At 24.5% G+C, this 22,080-nt stretch overlaps 1 protein-coding gene and 2 long non-coding RNA genes across 16 annotated transcripts; 2 read left to right on the top strand and 1 right to left on the bottom strand.

The window, feature by feature from the left end:
• The first annotated feature begins 111 nt into the window (after positions 1-111).
• lap (phosphatidylinositol-binding clathrin assembly protein lap) lies at positions 112-20,464 on the top strand. Of its 14 annotated transcripts, none has more exons than XM_086905826.1 (20): positions 112-379; positions 462-662; positions 7,496-7,638; positions 8,554-8,629; positions 10,369-10,383; positions 11,032-11,134; positions 11,300-11,508; positions 11,582-11,688; positions 11,766-11,807; positions 11,914-12,008; positions 13,562-13,730; positions 13,848-13,976; positions 14,040-14,169; positions 14,296-14,382; positions 15,149-15,859; positions 17,594-17,714; positions 17,823-17,931; positions 18,608-18,670; positions 19,307-19,555; positions 20,325-20,464. In XM_086905826.1, the coding sequence occupies exons 2-19, from the start codon at positions 533-535 to the stop codon at positions 19,544-19,546; spliced, it is 2,679 nt and encodes an 892-aa protein (XP_086761952.1). In that variant the 5' UTR covers positions 112-379; positions 462-532; the 3' UTR covers positions 19,547-19,555; positions 20,325-20,464. The 14 variants fall into 14 exon arrangements, with proteins under 14 accessions (XP_086761952.1, XP_086761965.1, XP_086761963.1 ...); XM_086905839.1 differs by having other exon boundaries at positions 17,531-17,714; XM_086905837.1 differs by having other exon boundaries at positions 194-379; positions 506-662.
• On the top strand, positions 1,928-5,553 carry LOC147657875 (uncharacterized). Its single transcript, XR_015291458.1, has 3 exons — positions 1,928-2,324; positions 4,832-5,009; positions 5,077-5,553. It is a non-coding gene; the product is annotated as an uncharacterized LOC147657875 (long non-coding RNA).
• LOC147657874 (uncharacterized) lies at positions 11,800-13,713 on the bottom strand. Its single transcript, XR_015291459.1, has 2 exons — positions 13,387-13,713; positions 11,800-12,036 (listed from the first exon to the last, which is right to left on the bottom strand). It is a non-coding gene; the product is annotated as an uncharacterized LOC147657874 (long non-coding RNA).
• Positions 20,465-22,080: the final 1,616 nt, after the last annotated feature.

Raw genomic sequence — 22,080 nt, 5'->3', positions numbered from 1 at the left:
AAAAAGATTTTTTCGGAAAATTTGTACTATTATAACAAAACTTGATTTGATTAAAGTGGTATGACGTCAAGGATAGTAGGCCGTGTTTGCGGATAGCGAGTAGGATTGGCTGTCAGGAATGATCGGTCCGGCGAAGCAGTAGGAGGTTCGAGGCGCCATTTTGGCAGGTTGTGAGAGCCTTCTGTCGCCGTGAGCCGAGCTGTCGTTCGCCCAGCTGAGCCCTTTACGCGCGCGCGAGAGAGCTCTTTCGGCTGGATCGAATCGGGAAGGCAAAATTAGACCGGCGCTCACAAAATTAAAAAAATTTCGGAAAGAACTGACGGAAAACAGTTCTGCGTATTGTAATTTTTCTTTTCCTGTCGGTGTTCTTGGTTTCGAGGTACGTTTCGTTAATTCTCGTGGGTGGTGTGCATTTGCTAATACTATTTTCGAAACTGAAGAACAATTTCTAATTGTGATAGTATAACGGAAGAATCAGATTGAAAAGTACGTAAGCTTCAAAAAGTTCCAGTGTGACAGAAGTAACGACACTATGGCGGGACAGACAATCAACGATAGACTATTGGCAGCGAGACATAGCATCGCCGGCCAGGGTCTTGCTAAAGCTGTATGCAAAGCTACTACAGAAGAGATGATAGGTCCGAAAAAGAAACATCTCGAATGTAAGTCCATCATCTTTTCTTTTATTCATTTGTCTATTCCGATCATTTTAATTATTTTGTATTTTTTCCGGTATCTTGATTAATTTCTTCTTCAATAAAAAAAAATGAAAGAAAGGATAAATTCTTAAAATTAATGTCTGAAATTATTAATCTTTATATAGTATATCATTGAGATGTAGTTAAGTATTATTATAAATCGTTATAGATCCCAGAAAATGAATCACATTGCAACAGAAATAATTTTTCTCGAAATTAAACAATTTTTTAAAATATATGAAAAATTAATCATGTTTAATATACAAAAACGAAGAACAGTCTTTTGTATATATTTATGTCCGTTATAGTTTAACGGATTATTTTCAATTTCCAGGCGTTGCGTGAAGGAAAGTAATTCGCTTGACAAAGATACAATTCATATTCATATAATTTAATATCTACAAAAAATTGAAGATTGAAAAATTGATTAGTTCGTTAAAAAGAATGAAAAATAAAGAATATCATAAATCATTGAATATTGATTAATTTCATGTCATTTTGTTTTATAATTCAAAAATTCGGCATGTATCATCAGAAATTTTCAATAACTGTCAAGATCGATGTAAAATCGCGATCACATTTTTCTCGATTATTATATTGATAGTGATCATTATCTTTTACTAAAAAAATAAATAATTTGATTCCATAAGCTTTTTTTGTTAAAATGTAAGTATATTACACACAGTTAATGATATTGATTGTACAACTCATTATTGTTGCATTACATATGTATTGTTCATTACAATCATATTATATTAATATGGATAATTATACAAATTTATATTGAGATAAATTAAAAAAACTTAAACACTCGCGTTGGTAAAAATATTAATTTGTTAAATTTTTTAAATTGATAATTGTTTAAAATTGTGTTCTAATATCGTTATCAGTAAACATATGTATAAGTAATTGCAAAATATTCGAATTCAACTGAGATTTCTAATTGAGTAATGGTGAAAGTTTTTGAATTGTTGATCCTTACTTATAACAGATATTTTATGCAAAAGTAGTTTATTTTTTGTAGTAGCTGTTACGATATTATTGGTTTATGAATATTGCCATAAAGTTGAAGATTGTTAGTGACATAATTTTCCTTGAATTAGTAAAGCTATCTTATATTTGAATGTCAATAAATCGTATTGATAAACACATTTCTCTATATCCATTAGTATATTTATTGTTATCAGTATACCAATACAAAATATTATATTATACTAATACAAAATATTATTCAAATTTCAGACGTTTTTCTTTTATTTTTTTTTTTTTGACAAATTGTCTAAATTTCTATCAACTATTGATTTTGAATAAACAGAATATATTTTAATTTAAATTACTTATAAAATTATTATTGAAGACTATAAATAACTAGGAAAATAATTCGAACAATATTCAAATATTAAAAAACAAAAGTGGATTTCTAGCAACTATTATCATTGGTTATTCATCATTTTGATCGTTAATTGAAATTTAATAATTATTAATAACACAAAAATTTATTATCGACAGAAAAACAAAGTTATTTTATATTTGAATGGTAGGAAACCACATGAGTTCCTCGTGATTATCTATTCTTCTGTCGCATGAGTTGCATCAAGGTTTATAAGTATAGATATATCTATATGTGTAAGTACTTATATCTATTTCAATTTAAAAATCTACTTTCAAAATATAGTATTAGGATTTTTCATTTTTCACTGTTGTCGAATTATTTTTAAATTTAATTTAATTTATATATTCAAAAAAATTATCTTAAATTTAAAAAATGTTATTCATCATTTCAATATTTCATTTTACAATTCTATAAAAATTTCATGTCATTATCATTTTTTAAATGTAATTTATACGTAAATATTGATTTTGTTTTTATTTATATTGGTTTTAGTTTTATATTGATATTTTACAAAATATTGATACAAATCATTAAAAATTTATCTTATATAATAAAATTATAATTTAAAATTTAAAATAAGCAGAAAATTTTTTGTTCATTTAAAAATTTTGATATATGCATTTATATTTACTAATTCATTTATTTAGATACATGCATGCATACAATATATATTATTTTCGATTTAAATGATTAATTTTAATATAAATGTTGAAACATTCCTAAATTAAAAATTAATTTAATATAAATTTAAATGAATATTTTATTATATATATTATATTATATTATATTATATTAATAATTTTATAAGTAATATTATATTATATATTTAATGAATTTTTACATTTTTGTATAAAAATTATGATATATTACAAAATTAATGATTACATTGTTTCATTCACATTGTAATATTTATTTCAATCATCCCTTAGTGAATGACAATATTAACAGTCATATTTCGTTAGAAGCAAGAACGCGTTTCCGTTTTAACAGGACGGAACTTGCACTCTTTCTTCCGGTCTGCTAATTTAGATAGTGAAACAAATTTCTGTCGATGAAATCTTCATTAGGTTTAATCTCATTCCTTTCTCTACAATCTTTATTATCACTCTTAACAAAAAGCAATAAAAAACAATTTTTTTTTCATATTTCATAATTTAATGGAATGATTATATAATTTTCACTTGAGAATCTTGCATTAATAATGAAAAATTTGGTTTTGTTTATCTAAATTTATTATTTTTATCTTTATGGATACAAATGGAAGATAGAAATCATCACAATTTTTTATTTTTACAAGTATAATATTTATAATATTATATAAATTATTAATGAAATGATTTCTATAAATATTTTTTCATCGTATTTAAATTTCATAAATATTTTATACTATTTTGTAAATATGATATTTAATATCACATTGTACAAATCATGATATAACATTTAATATCTTTCTTTTTAGAAAAAAATCGTTTAAGTCTTCGATAATCGATTTTTCTTAAATGGAAGTTCAATTGATTACAATTATTGAATCATATTTGTATTCTTGTTTTATAAATATAATTATTTTTGAAAGAATATTTAATATAATTTTTTGTTTTTTAATACAATTTTAATAATTAAAAGATTAAATATTTAATTTATTTTTTAATTAATTAATATTTTATAATTTTTTGAATTAAACTATATATCTTTTAAAAAAATATTTTATATCTAGAAGAACAAAATTGAACTATTTAAGATTAATAAAGTTATAAATGACGCATGAAGATCAGAAAGAATCGATCGATTGCAAAACCTAAATGTTATATATACATATTCGATTAGATGGGTACTTCGCACATGCCCACTAGCATTGCATCCTAGGGAGCTTTCGTCCGAGATTCCGTTTATCGATCGGTCGTACACTTGATTCCTAGCCGATGACCTCGCGATGGTTCTGATTACTATCTATTCGGAGACCACGAATGATCACTTCTAGTGCTAAAAATAGTGTCATTTACCATGAATTTCTCGATGAAATTCTTTATCAAAAGATATTATTGAATGGGATACAGTTATGATTTTTGTTTTATTGATATATTAATTAGTAATTAGTAAAATATCGATTATATTATCAATTTTTAATTCATAATCAAGATGATATTTCTTAATTGTTTAAATTTCAATATTTTTGTTAAAGTTTTTTTTTTTTAAATTTAATGTATTAACAATATAATTAATTTTATTTTTATTAAATTTTGATAATTTTTCATTGTTATTAATTTATGTAATTTTATAATTTAATATGTAAAATTAAAAACATTTATGATAATTTTTATTTTATAAAATACGTTGAATTATTTAATTACAAATAGTTGTAATTATACTATGAATTGCCTCGGAAAATTTGCTATCGATATTTCCTGTATTTCTTCACATAATTTTTTTTTTTTAGATAACAATTATTGTCCTTCCATATTGGATTGCTAAATTTAGTAATTGAATTGTACGATTATCAATATTTTTTATATAATCTCTAAATATCATAACTACTTCGAAATATCTAATCATAGAAAGATCATCTTGGTTAAAGTCACTTTTATCAAAAATAGTGTACAATTAAAATTGTTAATCCAATTTTATTATAGAATTAATTTTTGATTTTCTTGGAAACGATTATATTATTTTTTTCTAATTATATCGACTGAAATGATAAAAAAGCAAATTTTAATGAATAATTATGAAGAATATTTCTTAATAGATGATTTAAACCAGATTTAAACATTGAATCAAAATTTTTTCTATTGAGATATAAATTAAAAAATAGATTGCTTCACATTTATATTTAAAAAAATATTATCGGCAATAAAAAATTTGTTAAGAGTCAACAGAAAAGTTTAAAAATGGAATTTGAGGACATATAATGATGCAAGAACGAGGTAAACCAGATATTTATGTTTTGCAATATAAAAGTTTTTTCTTTTTGATAATTCGCATTTGTTACAGATATCGTCTTACCAAAACACATTATCGGTGACGCCCCCATTTGAATCTGGATTCGGAGAAACATTTCAATGCGCACACCCCTTGCAAGTTTCAGATAATTCCGATAATGATTGCATTCTTTACTACATTTAATATCTGTCGTTATTGGCAACAACTAATTAGATTCATCAGGTTTCTTTATTTTTTATGGTTATAAACATGTTCATCCATGTCATGGTTGTTTATTTATAATATCAGTTTGAAAACAAGAAGCGTAATGAAGTTCTTTTATCGATTTTTATTCGAGGTTATGTTTATTTAATAAACTTTAATAATTTTTTTCTACGGAATTAAAAGATAATTATATATATAATTATATTGTTAAACTTATATATAACTTATATATATATAATTTTATACAATATACAATATACAATATAAAATTTATGAAATTTATTATCATGTGAAAGAATATTCGAAATAAATAAATTTAGAATAGATATTTATAAAAAAGTGAAAAAAATATTACTTATTATGAAAAAGTTTATTAAAAGGAAGACGAGTGTAAAGTACATAGAAAAAAAATATTTTATAAAATGAGTTTAGCGAAAAATTTCGTTATTTTTACTCAATAAAATATATTGAAAAAGAACGAAATTTTTTATTTCTTATATATACTTATTAATTAATCCATAATTTTTAGTTAGCTGAAAACATATATATATATATATATATATATATATATATATATATATATATATATATATATATATTGTATATAAATAGTTATGAAACTTGATATTACAGTAGAAGAAAGAACTTCGTCATTAGTAGTCATAATAACAGAACAATTTATTTTTTCTTTTAGCTTATTCTATTTTTTATTGAATCTTTCAAACTTTGTTTTTAAATATTTTTCTATATTAATCTTTCTTTTTTTATTTTTTTTTTTTGAAATATTTAAATTATATTATAAGATGTTTCTTAATTTTAAAAATTTTTAATTTACAATTTGATTATCATAGAAAATCAATCGAAAAAGTTGATGCTTAGAATTTTTTGTTACTATTGGCAAAATATATATATTAAATTATGGTTTCTATCTTTTATAAATAATAAGAACACTACTCAATGAGATATGACTTTTGAATCTTATTCGGGAGTACATTATTAGAGAAGAGAAGACAAGGTCAAACATTTACTAAGACATCTCATCGTTTTGGCAGCAATCACGATGGACTTTCTATTTTAAAAATAATATAAAAATTTTAGAAAAAAACTCACATAAAGTTTTTATATTTTCAGATTATATAAATTCAAATTACAAAATCTTAAGTACTATAAATATGCAAAAAATTTTTGTGATATACAAAAAAAAAAAAATAGAAATTAATTGATGCGAAAATTTTCAAGAGGAACGAACATACATGCTATACCTGATATTCTTAGAAGACAGTTTCAAAATCATTTGGCGAATTATAATCTTTTGTTAGCCTTTATATTTTTTTTTTATTTTTCTTTGTAATTATTAAATGTATTTGTCGAAGTATTAATTTCTTTAAAAAAAAAAAAATGATTGCATTATTTTACTCAAATTCTTTAAAAGATATTACAATTCGATTTTCAATTTTGTTTATTTTTTTCATTATACATTTATTTTTCTCATATATTAAAATAAAATATATTAGAAAAATCCGTGAGGAAACAGTATTTTAACAAGTTCGCTAATTTTTTTATTGGAATGATAAAATATGTTTTTAAAATGAATATAAACATGAAAAATTAATTTTATACAGTTTTGTTTTATATAAAGTGGAATGTTATTCTATTACTATATATTTTCATGGATTGTTCTACAATTGTATATAGAATAAAAAGATGAATAGAAAGCAGTTAGAAATGATAAAATTCTACTAAGATACCAGATATCTTTCGATGGTTTTACTGGAAAGGAATTAGAAGAAATGATGAAGGAATAATAAATCTTAATCTTTTTTTTTAACTCCTATAATTTCCAGAATAACGAGAAAGCCTTATTGATTATTTAGAAAGAATTTAGGAAAAATCCTCTTAATCTACTAATTATACATATCATTTTTTTCTTAATTAATTCAAAATGCTGTATTATACATACAATTTCATTCTTAGAAAAAGATTTTTTTTCAAGACAGTTCTTTTTCTAATATATTAAAAAATAAATCATTAATTTAAAATAAAAAAATGATACAAATCATTTAAATTTTTATTTTAATTTTTAAAATAATACTAAATATTACAATAAATTAATATAATAGTAATAGTAAATTTATTTTTATTGTAAAGTATTTCGAATATTAAATATAGAAGAAATATTATTAAAATAGTACTAGCAATTTTCTAATGAAGAAAATTAATACGCGACAAAATTTCGTGATTAATAAGACTTGTCATTTTGTTGCAGATCTCGTGCGATGTACAAACGAACCCAACGTGTCGATACCTCAGTTGGCGAATCTGTTAATAGAACGATCGCAGAACACAAATTGGACAGTCGTTTTCAAAGCTTTGATCACAGTGCATCATATGCTTTGTTACGGCAATGAGGTAAAAACAATTTCGTATTTATAATCAGACCTAAGAGTAACAACTTTCCTAATAAGTGACCTAATAACTTCTTAAGAATAATCAGATAATTTTTTTCCTTTTGTCTCTCAATGAATGATAATTTGAAAATGATAATTAATGAAGATCTATAATATAAAATAAAAGATAATTTGTGAAAAGAGTACTTTTAAATTCTTATTAATTGACTGTCTGTTATGGAAATTTTCAATTGTTTTATAATATTTTATTGAAAATTGATATTGTTTTACTTGTAAAATTTAATGAATTTATAATATTTTATTTTAATAAAATAATGTTTAAAGTTTTAAATGTGATCTTTATTATTTATTATTTTTTATGAATAAAATTTAAAGATTTGTCCATAAAAGAAAGAGTATTATTTACATTTAAAGGCTGTTTAATTTATTTTGGTTCAATAATGACTTGAAAAAAGGAAGTGTCGTCGCCCTTGTCAGTCGCCTGTGCGTGAATGTACACGGGATCGAATAATATGAATCCGTGACTAGAATCTAACATTTACAGTTTGTATATATAATTCAATAAAACAGCAACTGTAACATAATCATTTTTTTAGAAAATTACATTAGCGAAACTAATGTTAATAATTTGATTAATGATTTTTTATCTTAAAATATTATATTGTTTATCATGATTCTAAGTAAAAAGATTTTTAAGTAAAAAAAGTAGTTAAGTAAAAAAAGATTTTTATAATTTTTTTATATTTTTTTAATATTAAAAAAATCTTAAAAAATTATGAATATTTTTTCTAATGTAAAATTAATTATATTTTATAAGATTTTAAAGTTAATTTTAAATTAATGAACAAAAAAATAGAATATAGTAAATTATTTCGGAGAAATGATTTTAACGAATTCAACAATTTTTCTGTTACAGAGGTTTACACAGTATCTAGCATCCAGCAACAGCACGTTTCAACTCAGTAATTTTCTCGATAAAAGCGGCGTTCAAGGTGATCACATTGTGTAAAAGAATCTTCTTGCATTAACTTCTGTCGAGTGGTTCAATTAGATGCTCGATTCCGGTTAATTCCCTGTCAATGTTCATTGCCCCTTATTTCTTCTTTTTTTTTTTAAACTTTTATTTCTTCTAATATTGATCCTGAGTAAATAGTATTTGATTTTAAAGAGTATATATTTATATGTAAATATATATATATATATATATATATATATATATTACACATTATATATTACACAAGTTATTGCATATGAAATAACCAATTTAATCTATTCAAAAGTAAATGATTAAATGTATTGAATAATATTTGTTACATGTGAATTTAGTTTTAATTTAGATGAATATAATTTCAATATTATTTTATCAATAATAATATATATATATATAATAATAAATAATCTCATTATAAAGAAACAAATTGTATGTTGCAACATATTTCATCAAATTCAAGTATTTTTTTATATAAATTTAAAATTCAATATAATAAAATATAAAACATGCTTTGATTACACTAATGTAACTTTCAAAAAGTTCGCATTAAATGAGCAAACTTTCTTCCATTGGTATAAGAAATTTACAAAAAAAAAACAATCATAAAAAACAAAAAAAATTATTAATAATAATCAATTAAATTAATAAAATCATTTAATTGTAATAATTTTAATATTACTTTTCAAGATAAGATTTTAAATTGAATTCATTGAATAAAACTTTGAAAATTAATATTATTTTTAATAAAGTTGTAAGTGTAAATTCTTATATTAAAAATTCTGTTATTTCATTTACAATAAAATAATATAAAATAATTAAATATTTATAATATTTTTTAATACTAAAGTATATTAAAAAAAAAAAGTTTAATTAAATGAGAAAATTATTAAATTTTAAGAAAATGGTGAAATATTTAAAATATATTAAGAAAAGAAATGAGGAAATAGAATAGGAGATTCTAATATTAAAGCAATTTTTTTTGTTTGCTATAAGTAAAGATATCAAGATTCAAAATTACGTATTTATTTTCGCAAATTTTCGTTATGAAATATTTCATAATTAATATTATATAAATTATAATAAAATTAAATTAAAGAATAATTACGGAATAGATTTAATTAATTAATAATTAATATATATTTCATGCATGATATTATAAGAAAATAATTTGATGAAAATTATATAGACGGTGATTTAATTGAACCATTATCAAAATGGCATGTTTCCAAGTTATTTTCTTTGTTGCTTTCTTTCTTTACAATGTGTTAATAATTTTGGCAAGAAGTAAAAAGTTATATTCGAATGCAGCACGCACGCGAGCCTAGCACAGTCACACGTTTCATGTTTTTTATCTTAAAGATTTCATAAAATTTAATAATTTAACATCTTCATGTTTGTGTAATATTGAATTTCATAATTAAATAATTATAATTTTTATGTTAAAGATCAATAAAAATGAACGTAAAAATTTTTTTGTTCTGAAGAAGATTATACTTGAAAATATTTAAATTGAAATAGTTATTAACATAATTAATAATAAAATGTTGTCCAAAATTAAATAATTATAAAAAATTAATATATAATTGTTTTCAAAAATGCATAATATCTTTACTCTTTAGAATCAGAAATTTATTAATAAGTTATTTCTGGCTAACTTCCTAGCATTATGCAGCTATGTGTATCTGGCCTCTATCTATGATTTACTAACCTGGAACTAATTTTCTCTCTATTTGGGCACAGCAGGAGCTCGCATCGGTGAGTTAACATTTATTGTTATCCTTTTTTCCATATCTTAATATTTTTCCATACTAATATCGTTCTCTAAATTTGTATAATATTTTATCTAAGACTTTAGAATTGAATTGGATAATCAAATGATATTAATAATTAATGTTTCTTGTTATTAATACAATAAAAAGTTGAGAAAATTTTATTTTATTTATTTTATTATTATTATTCAATTTTATTCAATTTTATAATTAAATACTATATTTATATTTATATAAATATTATATTATATTTATATAATTAAATATTATAATTAATTGTTTAAAAATTCTTTAGGGAAATTCTTCATTTGTAATTTATAACATTAATTCAATGATTCATTTTCTGAAATGTTTATTCAATCTTTTATGAAAAAGGTCAAGATGAATCTATTCACTATTTGCGTGTTGCACATATTTTCTAATTTAAGTTGAAAACATTTCAGAATCGATAATTTTAATGAAAGCTCGTGTCTGCTTACACTTGCATGCATGCAGATCTTTGCACTTTGCACAATTTCAATTTTTAATTATTCTTTTTGGGAAAACTATATTTTTTTTGATCAACTATATCCTAAAGTTTTTTGTAATAGATGAATTGAGAAACTTTTTTTTAAATTAAATTTTTTTTCTATAGGTTATGATATGTCACCATTTATCAGGAGATATGCGAAGTACCTCAATGAAAAGGCTCTTTCCTATAGAACTGTGGCATTTGATTTTTGCAAGGTGAAGAGGGGGTAAGTAATTTTTAATTAATAAAAAACAGATATATTTTGTGTAATTAATAGGAAATAATTTGTAAATAATTAAATAAGTATTAAAGTAATAAATTAGAATAAAATAATTGTTAGTAAGTTATAAGGAAATAATTTTATTTTTTTTTTTTTTAAATTATATTTCAGAAAGGACGACCGTACTTTGCGTACAATGAATGCCGAGAAATTGTTAAAAACCTTACCAGTACTACAGTCACAATTGGATGCACTATTAGAATTCGATTGTACTGCCAATGATTTAACCAATGGCGTTATTAATATGGCTTTTATGCTTCTCTTTCGAGATTTAATTAGATTGTTTGCATGTTATAATGATGGCATTATTAATTTATTAGGTAAAATATCTATTATTTAATTGTTATTATTATTATGGAAGAAATATTTAATATTTGTTTTGTTGCATTTTAGAAAAATATTTTGATATGAATAAAAAGCAATGTCGCGAGGCTTTGGATCTGTATAAAAAGTTTCTCATAAGAATGGATCGGGTTGGTGAATTTTTAAAAGTTGCCGAAGTAAGTTTTGAAAATAAAAATCGTATAAATTAGAAATCATTTAAAAATTTTTTAAAATTAATTTATATTTTTTTTAGAACGTTGGCATTGATAAAGGAGATATACCTGATCTAACAAAGGTAAAAAATATATTTTAATTAAATTCAAATTATAATTCAATATATTTTTGAATTTTATGAAAAAAATATATCTATAGATCAAATTTTAAAAATGGATATTTCTTAGGCTCCTAGTAGTTTATTAGATGCATTGGAACAACATTTAGCTTCGTTAGAAGGAAAGAAAGGTTCTGCAGCAAACACTCCTACGCAGTCTGCAAGGTATGTTGATTATCATTCTTACAAATATCTAAAATCAATAATATTCAAAATAGGATTAAATTTTACTAATTCTAAAGAATATTTTGCGATTTATCTATTAATAATACTTAAAGGTAAAATATAAAACACACATACAAATACACACATATTATACATATTATGCAAATAAGACATTTTTATTTGAGAAAGATATTTCACATATAATAATCATGATTAAAAAACAATATTTAGACATATAATGTATATTTAAATATCAATCCTATCTTTTTCCTTTGTTACTATTCTATTATAAATTCAATAACATACAAAAATATAAATCCTATTTATCATCCAATCGTTAATCATACTATTTTCCTCGCAAAATGTTTTGTAAATTTTAAGGTCAAAGGTAATGTTGGCGTTTGTTTTCTATTGCTTGAATTTGTGCTTCTTTTTTCGTTAAAAAGTTTTTTTTCTTCTTCCTTTCTCGCTTTTGTTCTTTATTTTATATTTGCGGGCTAATGATAACTATATTGATATTTCTCGATTTATTATCGCTTTTTATGGTTTCTAGAGATTTTGTTTGAAATCTTCTGCAAAAATTTCACTTAGCTTGTCATCCAAGAGATTATATTTTATCGCTAATATTTTTTTAAATATTTTATCGCTGATTATTGCACATATTTATATTTCCTTTGACTCATCTCTTGGTAATTTATATGATTTTTAACAACTTGCGGCGAAAATAATCAATAAAATTATTTTAATATGATAATATTTTAAATTTCGTTCATGATAAAATTCTGATTAAAATTCAGTATTTCCTGGATAAGTGATCTCTTTTGAGATTTGTTTTAAATCCTGATTAATTGATTAAAAATAAAACTGATTATAAATCAATTTTTGTATATTATTTATTATTCACTTATTCGGAGATTACTGTTTTTTTATGTATAACGAATCATTGAAGCTTATGTAAATAATATAATTTTTGTAATCAATATTTATTTTCAATTGACATATTTTTAAAATAATATCAGTAATTGATGTTAAATTGCAAAACAAAAGCTAGGTGATATTTTCTTGCACATAATTGATCTACATGTATATAAGCGTACGTACCATAGTAAATGAAAAAGTGCGTATTTTTTTTCATTTCATTTATATTATACAACTCATTAGGTAGTATTATTCAACTCAACTTGCTTGTATAAGTTTATTTTAAAACACACGTAGTAAAAAATATATAAAAAAAAACAAGAATTTATGACAAAAAAAGAAGGCTAGCGTTACGCATGTATTATAATTATATATTTACGAGTATATCTGTATGTATATTTGAGTGAAAAAGCACTGTGTAGCTAAATTTTTTACACATCATTATTATCTTTATACGTACTACACTGTTTTTTTGTTTTTTGTTTGTCTTTTCCTTTGTTTTCAATGATCAACGTTCCTTTTCGCTCCTTCGGCCACACTTATCTCTCTGCTGGAAATGGCTTTTCCTCCTTTTTTTCCCTCTAAATCCACCATTCCATCGACACACATCCATCGCCCAATCATTACCTAAGCAGCAATAGAACGAATGTAAAGTCGGGAGTGTCCGCCCTATCTTCCACCAGTACTGCGTTTGGAACAGCAGCTAGTAATAATCGCCTTGACCATACCGGAAATGGACATATCGATGAAGCGCTTCGACAACAAGCTCTTGCGGAAGAGGAGGCTGCTATGAATCAATACAAGGTATTAAAAGATTTATTTTAATATATTATAAAAATAACGCATTTTTCTTTTAAAAAATTATTATTATAAAATATTGATAACATTATTTATATTTTTATATTTTATCATATATACTAGGCAAAAGTGCAATCTCCATCCAGTGGCCCCAGTACGAATCCATTCCTTAGCTCACCGACAAACAATGCCAATCAACCAATTGTAGATTTATTTGGTGCATCATCAACGATAACAAGTAGTGAAAGCCAGGTAACTAAAAATATTTTTATTATAATATTTTTTTTTTTTTTATAAATTATATTGATGTTTCAGCCACAAAAAGCATCAGATGATCTACTTCAATTAGCAGGAAATCCTTTTGCGGACATGTTTGGAACACCACAACCTACCGCTGTACCGACTACACAAACACAGAATAACATGTGGATGACTAATGGTAACGGTAAATAATTATTTTATTTTGTTGTTTTTCTTATTTACTATTATCTAAATTTTTATTTGATCATTATTACATCATAATCATATTTTACGTTATTTCATCGAGATGTTTTTATTTTTTGATTTATAGGTTTTGCTGCAGTGCCTCCAGCAAATAATAATTTTGTTACAGATAATAGTTTCTCTTCTGTATTTGGTAATCAAGATTCTCAATCTGGTGAGTACTTAATTCAACTTTTTTAATTGTTTTATGAAACAAAAATTTGTATTTTTTCATTGTTAAACTATGCACCATATCTTTTTTCTTTACATACATATTCTATGTATATAATACTTATTTCTTTTAATGGTGAATAATTTTTTTGCTTCAGATAGTATATTTTTGTATATTTTTGCATCTTACTAAATAGTATCGATTTATTGATGTCTGTGTAAGTTAATCCTATGAGATAGTTATGACAGTGTGCCAGAAGAATTTAATTAAATTAAATTTTCAGATACAAAATGTAATTTTTTTCTAATTCATTCTCAAAATTTTTATAAAATTTAGGATTAACTTCTCAAATATTACAATATATCATTAATGTCATAAGAAACATCGTTATTTTAATAAGATCTTGGCCAAAAATAACTACACTAATATACAAATAAAATTTATTGCTTATTACAAATTCAAAAATTATATGAGATAACAATAAAATTTAAACTTAATTCCTTATATAAAGTTTTATTTTATATTTTATATAAAATTTAACAAACTTCTTGATCATATGAAAAAATTTTATTATCGTACTAATTTTAAAATTTTGTTGTTATACTCATTTACGCACATGTATTCACATAGTCTTACCGTGCACGTAAATAGTACAAGACACGATGAGTAATAATTAAAAGCATTAAATTATTTATCTTGCGGCAATTAATCAAAGCAATTAAAAAAAAAAATTACGCTAATAATTGATGCACCTTGATTTTTGCGCAAGCTGGTGCTCCAGGAACGGCCGGATCCGTACCAAACCCTTTTATGTCCGACTTCCCTTCCCTTGGTTCCCAGTCAACGCAGTCAAACGCAGCCGCTTTCGGTCTCTTCGAGCAGGGTGCCGCGACCAATGTTGCCGCCAATATGAACGATGGCGATAATCAGCAACAAACACAGACCGGAGACCTGTTCAGTGCTGGCGGCCAGGCAGATCTCTTTGGGAGCGACTCTGCAGTGCTCAAGACCGTGGAGGGTGTCGCTGGGGAAGCCGCAGATACGGCGTCCTCTGTGACTCTAGCCTCCGGTAAGTCCACTGCCACGCCGCCTCCCAGACCGCCGCCTCCCGCGACAGCGATAAATGATACGCCTAGACCAGCTTCTCCAACCGTGTCCGGAGTGGCGGTTGGCAAACTATCTTCTGGAACAACGATTACTACCGCCACCGCTCCAAGTAAGAGCGCGTTTGACGATCTGAACGATAGCATTCGAATGGCACTGGGCGGGTCTCCGTCAAGGCCGGCACCCATAGCTCAACAATTGCCGACCGCGCAACAAGCACAGCAACCTCTTCAACAGGGTTTTGGCATGTTTGATATGGCTACCAATATGGCTGCCACCGGGCAGTCGGTCATGTCTGGCGGACCGATGGTCGGCTACGGTATTCCCACCCAAGTCCCAGCGGGGTACGGTTCCCCGGCAAAACAACCGATCTCAGGTGACGGGAATGTATGGTTCTCTCCCTTGCATGCCAGAGGAATCAGTGATGCTTTTCGATAAGTCTCATGAGCTATGTACCGTTATGCTTATATTTTTTTGATATTTTTTACGATTATTATTCGATTATTCGTATATGATTTTGTTTCTTTTTTTTAATGTAAAAGAAGAAAAGAAAATTCATAAAAATTTAAAAATTATATGAAGGCAAATTAGAATCTTTAATTTTGAAAATTTTTTTTCAGAAGCTCAGAGATGTATAGCATCGGTGATTTATGTCATTGTCTTGGAGTAGATCATTCTACTAAATTGTTCATAAATGGTTGATTATTTCATATGAGTAATTCTTATGCCTGCGTGTGTATGAACTGTTTTTAAAAACTTTTGTAATTTATTTATTTTTTTAGAGAATGTAAGGATATCCTTTATATTGTAATTCTTTCATAAGTGATCGTGAAATAGTTAAATAATAAATAATAGTAACATATAAATATTATCCGATATTTAATTAGGAATGCATAATATATTTAGTAGATTATATGAATTTGTTATGATATCTCATTTGAGAAATCTTTTTTTTAATACTTTTAATTTTTTGCAATTGAATGTCAATAAATTTATTTTAGATTATTAGAACTATAATAAATTAAATAATTATATATTATATATTTATTAGTAGATTTATATAAGTACATTATTTTTAGTCAAGATAATTATATATTTATATCGTATATTCATTTAGTAAAAAACATGGTCCTTTTTTTTTATATACAATATTGCTTGAATATATAATCATGAATTGTTATCAATGACTCATGACGCACTTATTATTATTGTATATTATTGCCTATGATCTATTATATTGATAATAATTTAATTATTATTGAAACAGAAAAGTATATTTTTTAATATTTTTTATTTAATTATTACAATATTATTTATTAATCAAATTATTAAAAATTTTACGATCAAAATGATACTAAATATAATAATTCCAATTTATTTTTGAATTATATAGTCATCTCTATCTCATCTATTTCTTCTATTTCTCTTAAATTTATTGTTTCTTAGTCTTATCATTGATGCATGTATGACAAATGATGTATACAACATAATATTCATAGAATATATCAAAAAAATATATATACAATATTGTTTTGAAGTAAACATATTGCTTAAAATCAGCCAGATATTTATATTATTCATTTTGTTTTTGTTTTTAAATAAAATGAGAAAATAAGAAAAATAATCGAAGAATGACTCGAGATATTTTAACATGAATCGATCGATAGCAATGTTATTCTTTAGAAAAGAATAGAATGATATGTAAAGATTTTTCATTTCTCGATTTCACGAAGTTTTTATCATTTTCAAATCTCTTTTATTTTATGATCAAATAATTTCAAATAAAGAAATAAAAATATGAATATATTTATTTCGCAACAATATTGTATTTAATTACGTATATATCTTCTATTTTATTCAATATATAATTTACCTCGAGTAATTATAGATAGTTGAATGTTTTATTTTATGTCATTATTTTTATTGAACTTATGCTTTTTTCTATGTCTAGAAATATATTTCTTATTTGTGTTGTTTAATGCGCAATAAAAACGTGCAATTTTGAATTATGCTTTTTTGAGCTTTGGCTAATCTAGATGTTACTTAGGTTTTGATGTTTTGGGTATAATCCTAATACCTACCACTGTAGCTGGAGATAATGATATTTCAGTAGCAGGACAACAACAGAATGCAGTATCTACTGGTAAAGTCCTGACTGGAGATTTGGACAGCAGTCTTGCTAGCCTTGCCCAAAATTTGACCATCAACAAAAGTGCTCAGCAACAAGTCAAGTAAGATCACGATTATTTTTTATTATTATAATAATTACTTTTCTTTGAACATAGAATATTCAATTTGATTTTTATTTGTATAATGATAATTTCTTTTACTTTTTTTAGAGGTATGCAATGGAATTCACCTAAAAATGCTGCCAAAACTGGTGGTCCAGCTGGAGGATGGACACCGCAACCTATGGCAGCTACAACTGGCGCTGGATATCGTCCAATGGTAAGTTCAACAAATATTGATCAACTTTTAAATTATAAGGTCATCAGCACGTTGAACATGATATTGCTATCAGACTATTATGACTCTTAGTATTATAACATAATATTCTTATTTATTTTGATATCGAACTATCAGCATGTTATTTTTAATTGTTAGCGGATTATTATTTAGTATAAATAATTATCTCTATTTTGTAATATAATCGTAATTAATATTATATAATAATATTTTTATAAATTAAGTACAAAAAAAAGATTAATTTTCAACATTTTTATGATCTTTGATTATAATCGTTGCATGCTTGCTTTATCGCTCAATAAGCTTATATATAAACAATAATTATACACTTATTCTTATCTAACAATATTGATATTATTCTTTCTTTGTATGCACTATATTCTGTTATCATATTATATGTTTGATTGTATAATATTGTTTTATATTCAAATGTCATTATCATGATATAAATAAACACTGTTAATAAATAGATACTAACTTTTTAAAATATAAATTACGAATTCTAAATTATTTTTGAGATAAAATAAATTGTAAAGAATTTTTATAATATTAGTTTAAAAAAAATAGATATTAAAATATAGTGAACATGTGATTATGGATTCATACACTTAGCTGTACAATGCATGTATGGCATATGGCATGCTACCTGTTGTTACAGGGACAAGGAATGACGCAACTTTCTTCAACAACTCTGGGTTTTTCTCCTCATCCTGCACCATTGGTAAGTTCAATTGTTAAGAAATTGTAATGGAACAAATGTATCGCTTAATTTAAAGATTTTATTTTATATATTTTATTGCACATATATAATTGATGTTGTTACTAATTAATTTTCTGTAGAAAAGATTACATTATCAAATAATTATTAGATAATTACAAAGATTAAAAATTATAATCATTGTTTCTATTGTATACCATATCCTTTATATTTTCCTGCTTTGCATTAATTCATATGTGATGCATTTACGTGTTTAATTTAAACTAGTTTCTTAGGAAAAATTTATTTTATATTTTTTCATATGTTATTTAACCATTGTATATGGAATACACTATTATATAATTTTTATTAATATTGCATATGATATTCATATTTGTAAAAATGTAAATATATTAATTTTGTTATTTTAAAATACAAAAATACATAACAAAATCTCAACACAAATTATAGGAATCCAAGTCATGACATATTGAAATATATATTTTCAGAATGGCTGCAATAAACTCCATATATTTTGGTTTAATTTGAGTACAAATGATTATTTGTTGGAAGCATTATTAAAGAAAACATGAAAATATTTGGATTTGAAATAGTAAGAAGTATAAATTATCTGACCAGTTGGATTTCTGGTGTCCTTAGGGAATGCAAAGTGTGCCAATAGGTATGCAAAATATGCAAGGCATAAGACCTATGATGAGCACAATATCTGGTGGTCCTGGTAACATGATGGTCACAGGAGGAACTGCACCAATGATGATGTCTAGTTCAAATTCAATGATGGGTACTAACCTTCAGCATCAATCACAACAGCAACCACAGCAGAATGTTGCGCAACCACAAAATAATCAAGTTCAACTTGATCCGTTTGGTGCCCTATGAACAAATTAGGTATCTATTTGATATTCCCTTGTGAAAAGAGAATTATCAATAATAAAATATGAATTATGATTTTAATTAAGTAAAACATTATTTAATCGAATATTTAAAATACTTATAAATTTTACTTTTTATATTTCTATTTTTTGAATTTTATGAATTTTCAGTTTACAAATGACAGAAAAATGTATTGATTTGGTAATATTATTTTGAAAAATTTTTTCAGAAATAACAAAATTATACATATCAGAATATAATTAACTATCAACATATATTTGTGATTAATATATAATATAGCATGATTATGTATGAGTCTATAAAACGATAGAGGTTTTGATTATAAATATTTAACAATTTCTTAACACATTTTGTTTTAAATAAGATATGTATCTAACAATGCATAATTCGAAGTTTATTTATCAAACTTATTTACTAATGGTAACAATTTTCAATAATAATAATTAATATTACATATCTATATTCGCAAAATGATTGATGACTGATGACTAAAACTTTGTTAGACAATAATTCAATTTTATGATAAAAAGATGCATTATTTGTCTATCCAAATAATAAATGAATACATTATTTAAGTTCTTAGCTAAATAAAACAATTTTATTCGTGAATAACTAAAATACATGAATAATTGGACAAAAATAATAATATAAAAAATAATATTTATAACGGAAAATGTAATGACTTTGTTAAACTTTTATATTTTCATATTAATGATTATTTTTATAGTTTATTCATAAAAAATGATTCTTTTTCTTTTTACAGGAGTTTTTATTGGAACCAAACAAACGAAACAACTTTGTAAATATCATGTAATATGCCTAGGAAATGTGCCCTGCTTGCTCTCATTATTCTATGTCATTTGTAACGAATCGGCACGCGTAAAGAAAAAGAAGAATGTTGAAATTTATCGTTGGATCGTCCTGCAGGAAACGCAACGGTGCCGATAAATTCTTATATATATATATATATATATATATATATATATATATATATATATTTACTGCTGATTGGGTATAATCACATACGGATTTACTCAAATTATGGCAGTTGCCTTAAAAAAATACACGTAGTCTCAGCCCTCCTCTTCCCCATTTTGCGATGCAAGTAAAGAAATAAAAAAAAAAAAAATAGAAAACTTAGACAGAATTACAAAAAATAAATTACAAACCGTATTACGTTTAGAATTCCATGAGATATATAGATGCAACTATTCCGTAAAAGTTGACTGTGATAGTATTGCATCAATATGTAGTGTTTTCCAGTAATTGAAGGAAGAACTTATAGAAAAGCTCCTGAGAATATGCATATGAAAGAAAAGATGAATGAATGAAAAATGAATGGAAAAGGAGTTTTCCTAAAAAAGATAGGAAGTCCAAAATAGTTCCATACCAGCTTTATATATATTAAAAGGTGTATCAATTTGAATGTATCATTTTTCTCTTTAATATACAAGAAATAACATTATCGATGGGATTTTCATCATGATAATTCTAAACGTACATACGTCGTGAAAATTATATTTGGCTGATGCATGATGTATTTATAGTAAAGATATGATAAGATAAAATTATGTGTGCTACGTATACATATGTACATATATATTGTGCAGATGTATATGTACTATTATATTTCAAAATTCGCGCGAGAGTATATAACATTAAAAATAAATATTATTTGAAGAAAAAAATTGTGTATGCGCGCGCGTGTGTGTGTGTGTGTGATGTATGGTATAATTCTAATAACAGCGTATCTATGTCGCTCTCAGTTTCACTTTTTTTGTACTATCTTTATCGATATATATTTTTATTTCGACTCAGGGCGCTGAAGCAGTTACAATATATTCTTTATTAAAGTATTAAATATTAAATAATAACAATATATATATATATGTATATATATATATATATATATATATATATATATATATATATATATATTGAAGTGAGAATGAAAAATATGCACGAATGAAAAGTAAAATAGAATATTAGGTGGTGTCACTAATGTTCTTTATCCATACCGTTCCGAACTGTCTTAATTAGATAAAACGAATTACATATACAAGTTAAGATTACGATACTCATGCGATAAATTATGATGAATGTAACACGCGGATCTACGCGGATTCAGTATGGTACTATTAATATAGTCAATAATTCCTATTCTAAGGTCTAATTTGGGATTCATTTTATCCCCTTGGCATGTGCAGCTATCTCCATAAACAATATTTGCAATATATTATCAATATATATTATAGAAATAAATATTCTCATTTGGTATCGCAACTCCCAAAGGCTGCACGGTAACTTAAACAAAGAGGAAAAGAAAAGCTGTAAAATGCATCGATATTCAAATTCTTTAATATTATTTCCTGTGACATATTATATCCTTATAAATTTTTTTTCATAACTGATTCGAACGGTGTTCGTGATTAAAAAAAACATAAGAAGAATCTAAAAAAACTAGAAATGAGATTAAAAATGTTCTCAGAGATTTTTTTTAATACTGATTTAGATTACTT

This window comes from Apis florea, unplaced genomic scaffold, assembly GCF_048593485.1.
Source record: "Apis florea isolate Af1SG1 unplaced genomic scaffold, ASM4859348v1 contig_2492_pilon, whole genome shotgun sequence".
Lineage (NCBI taxonomy): Eukaryota > Metazoa > Arthropoda > Insecta > Hymenoptera > Apidae > Apis > Apis florea.
Note: the sequence above shows the minus strand (reverse complement) of the source record. Positions and strands in the feature narration are given on the sequence as shown.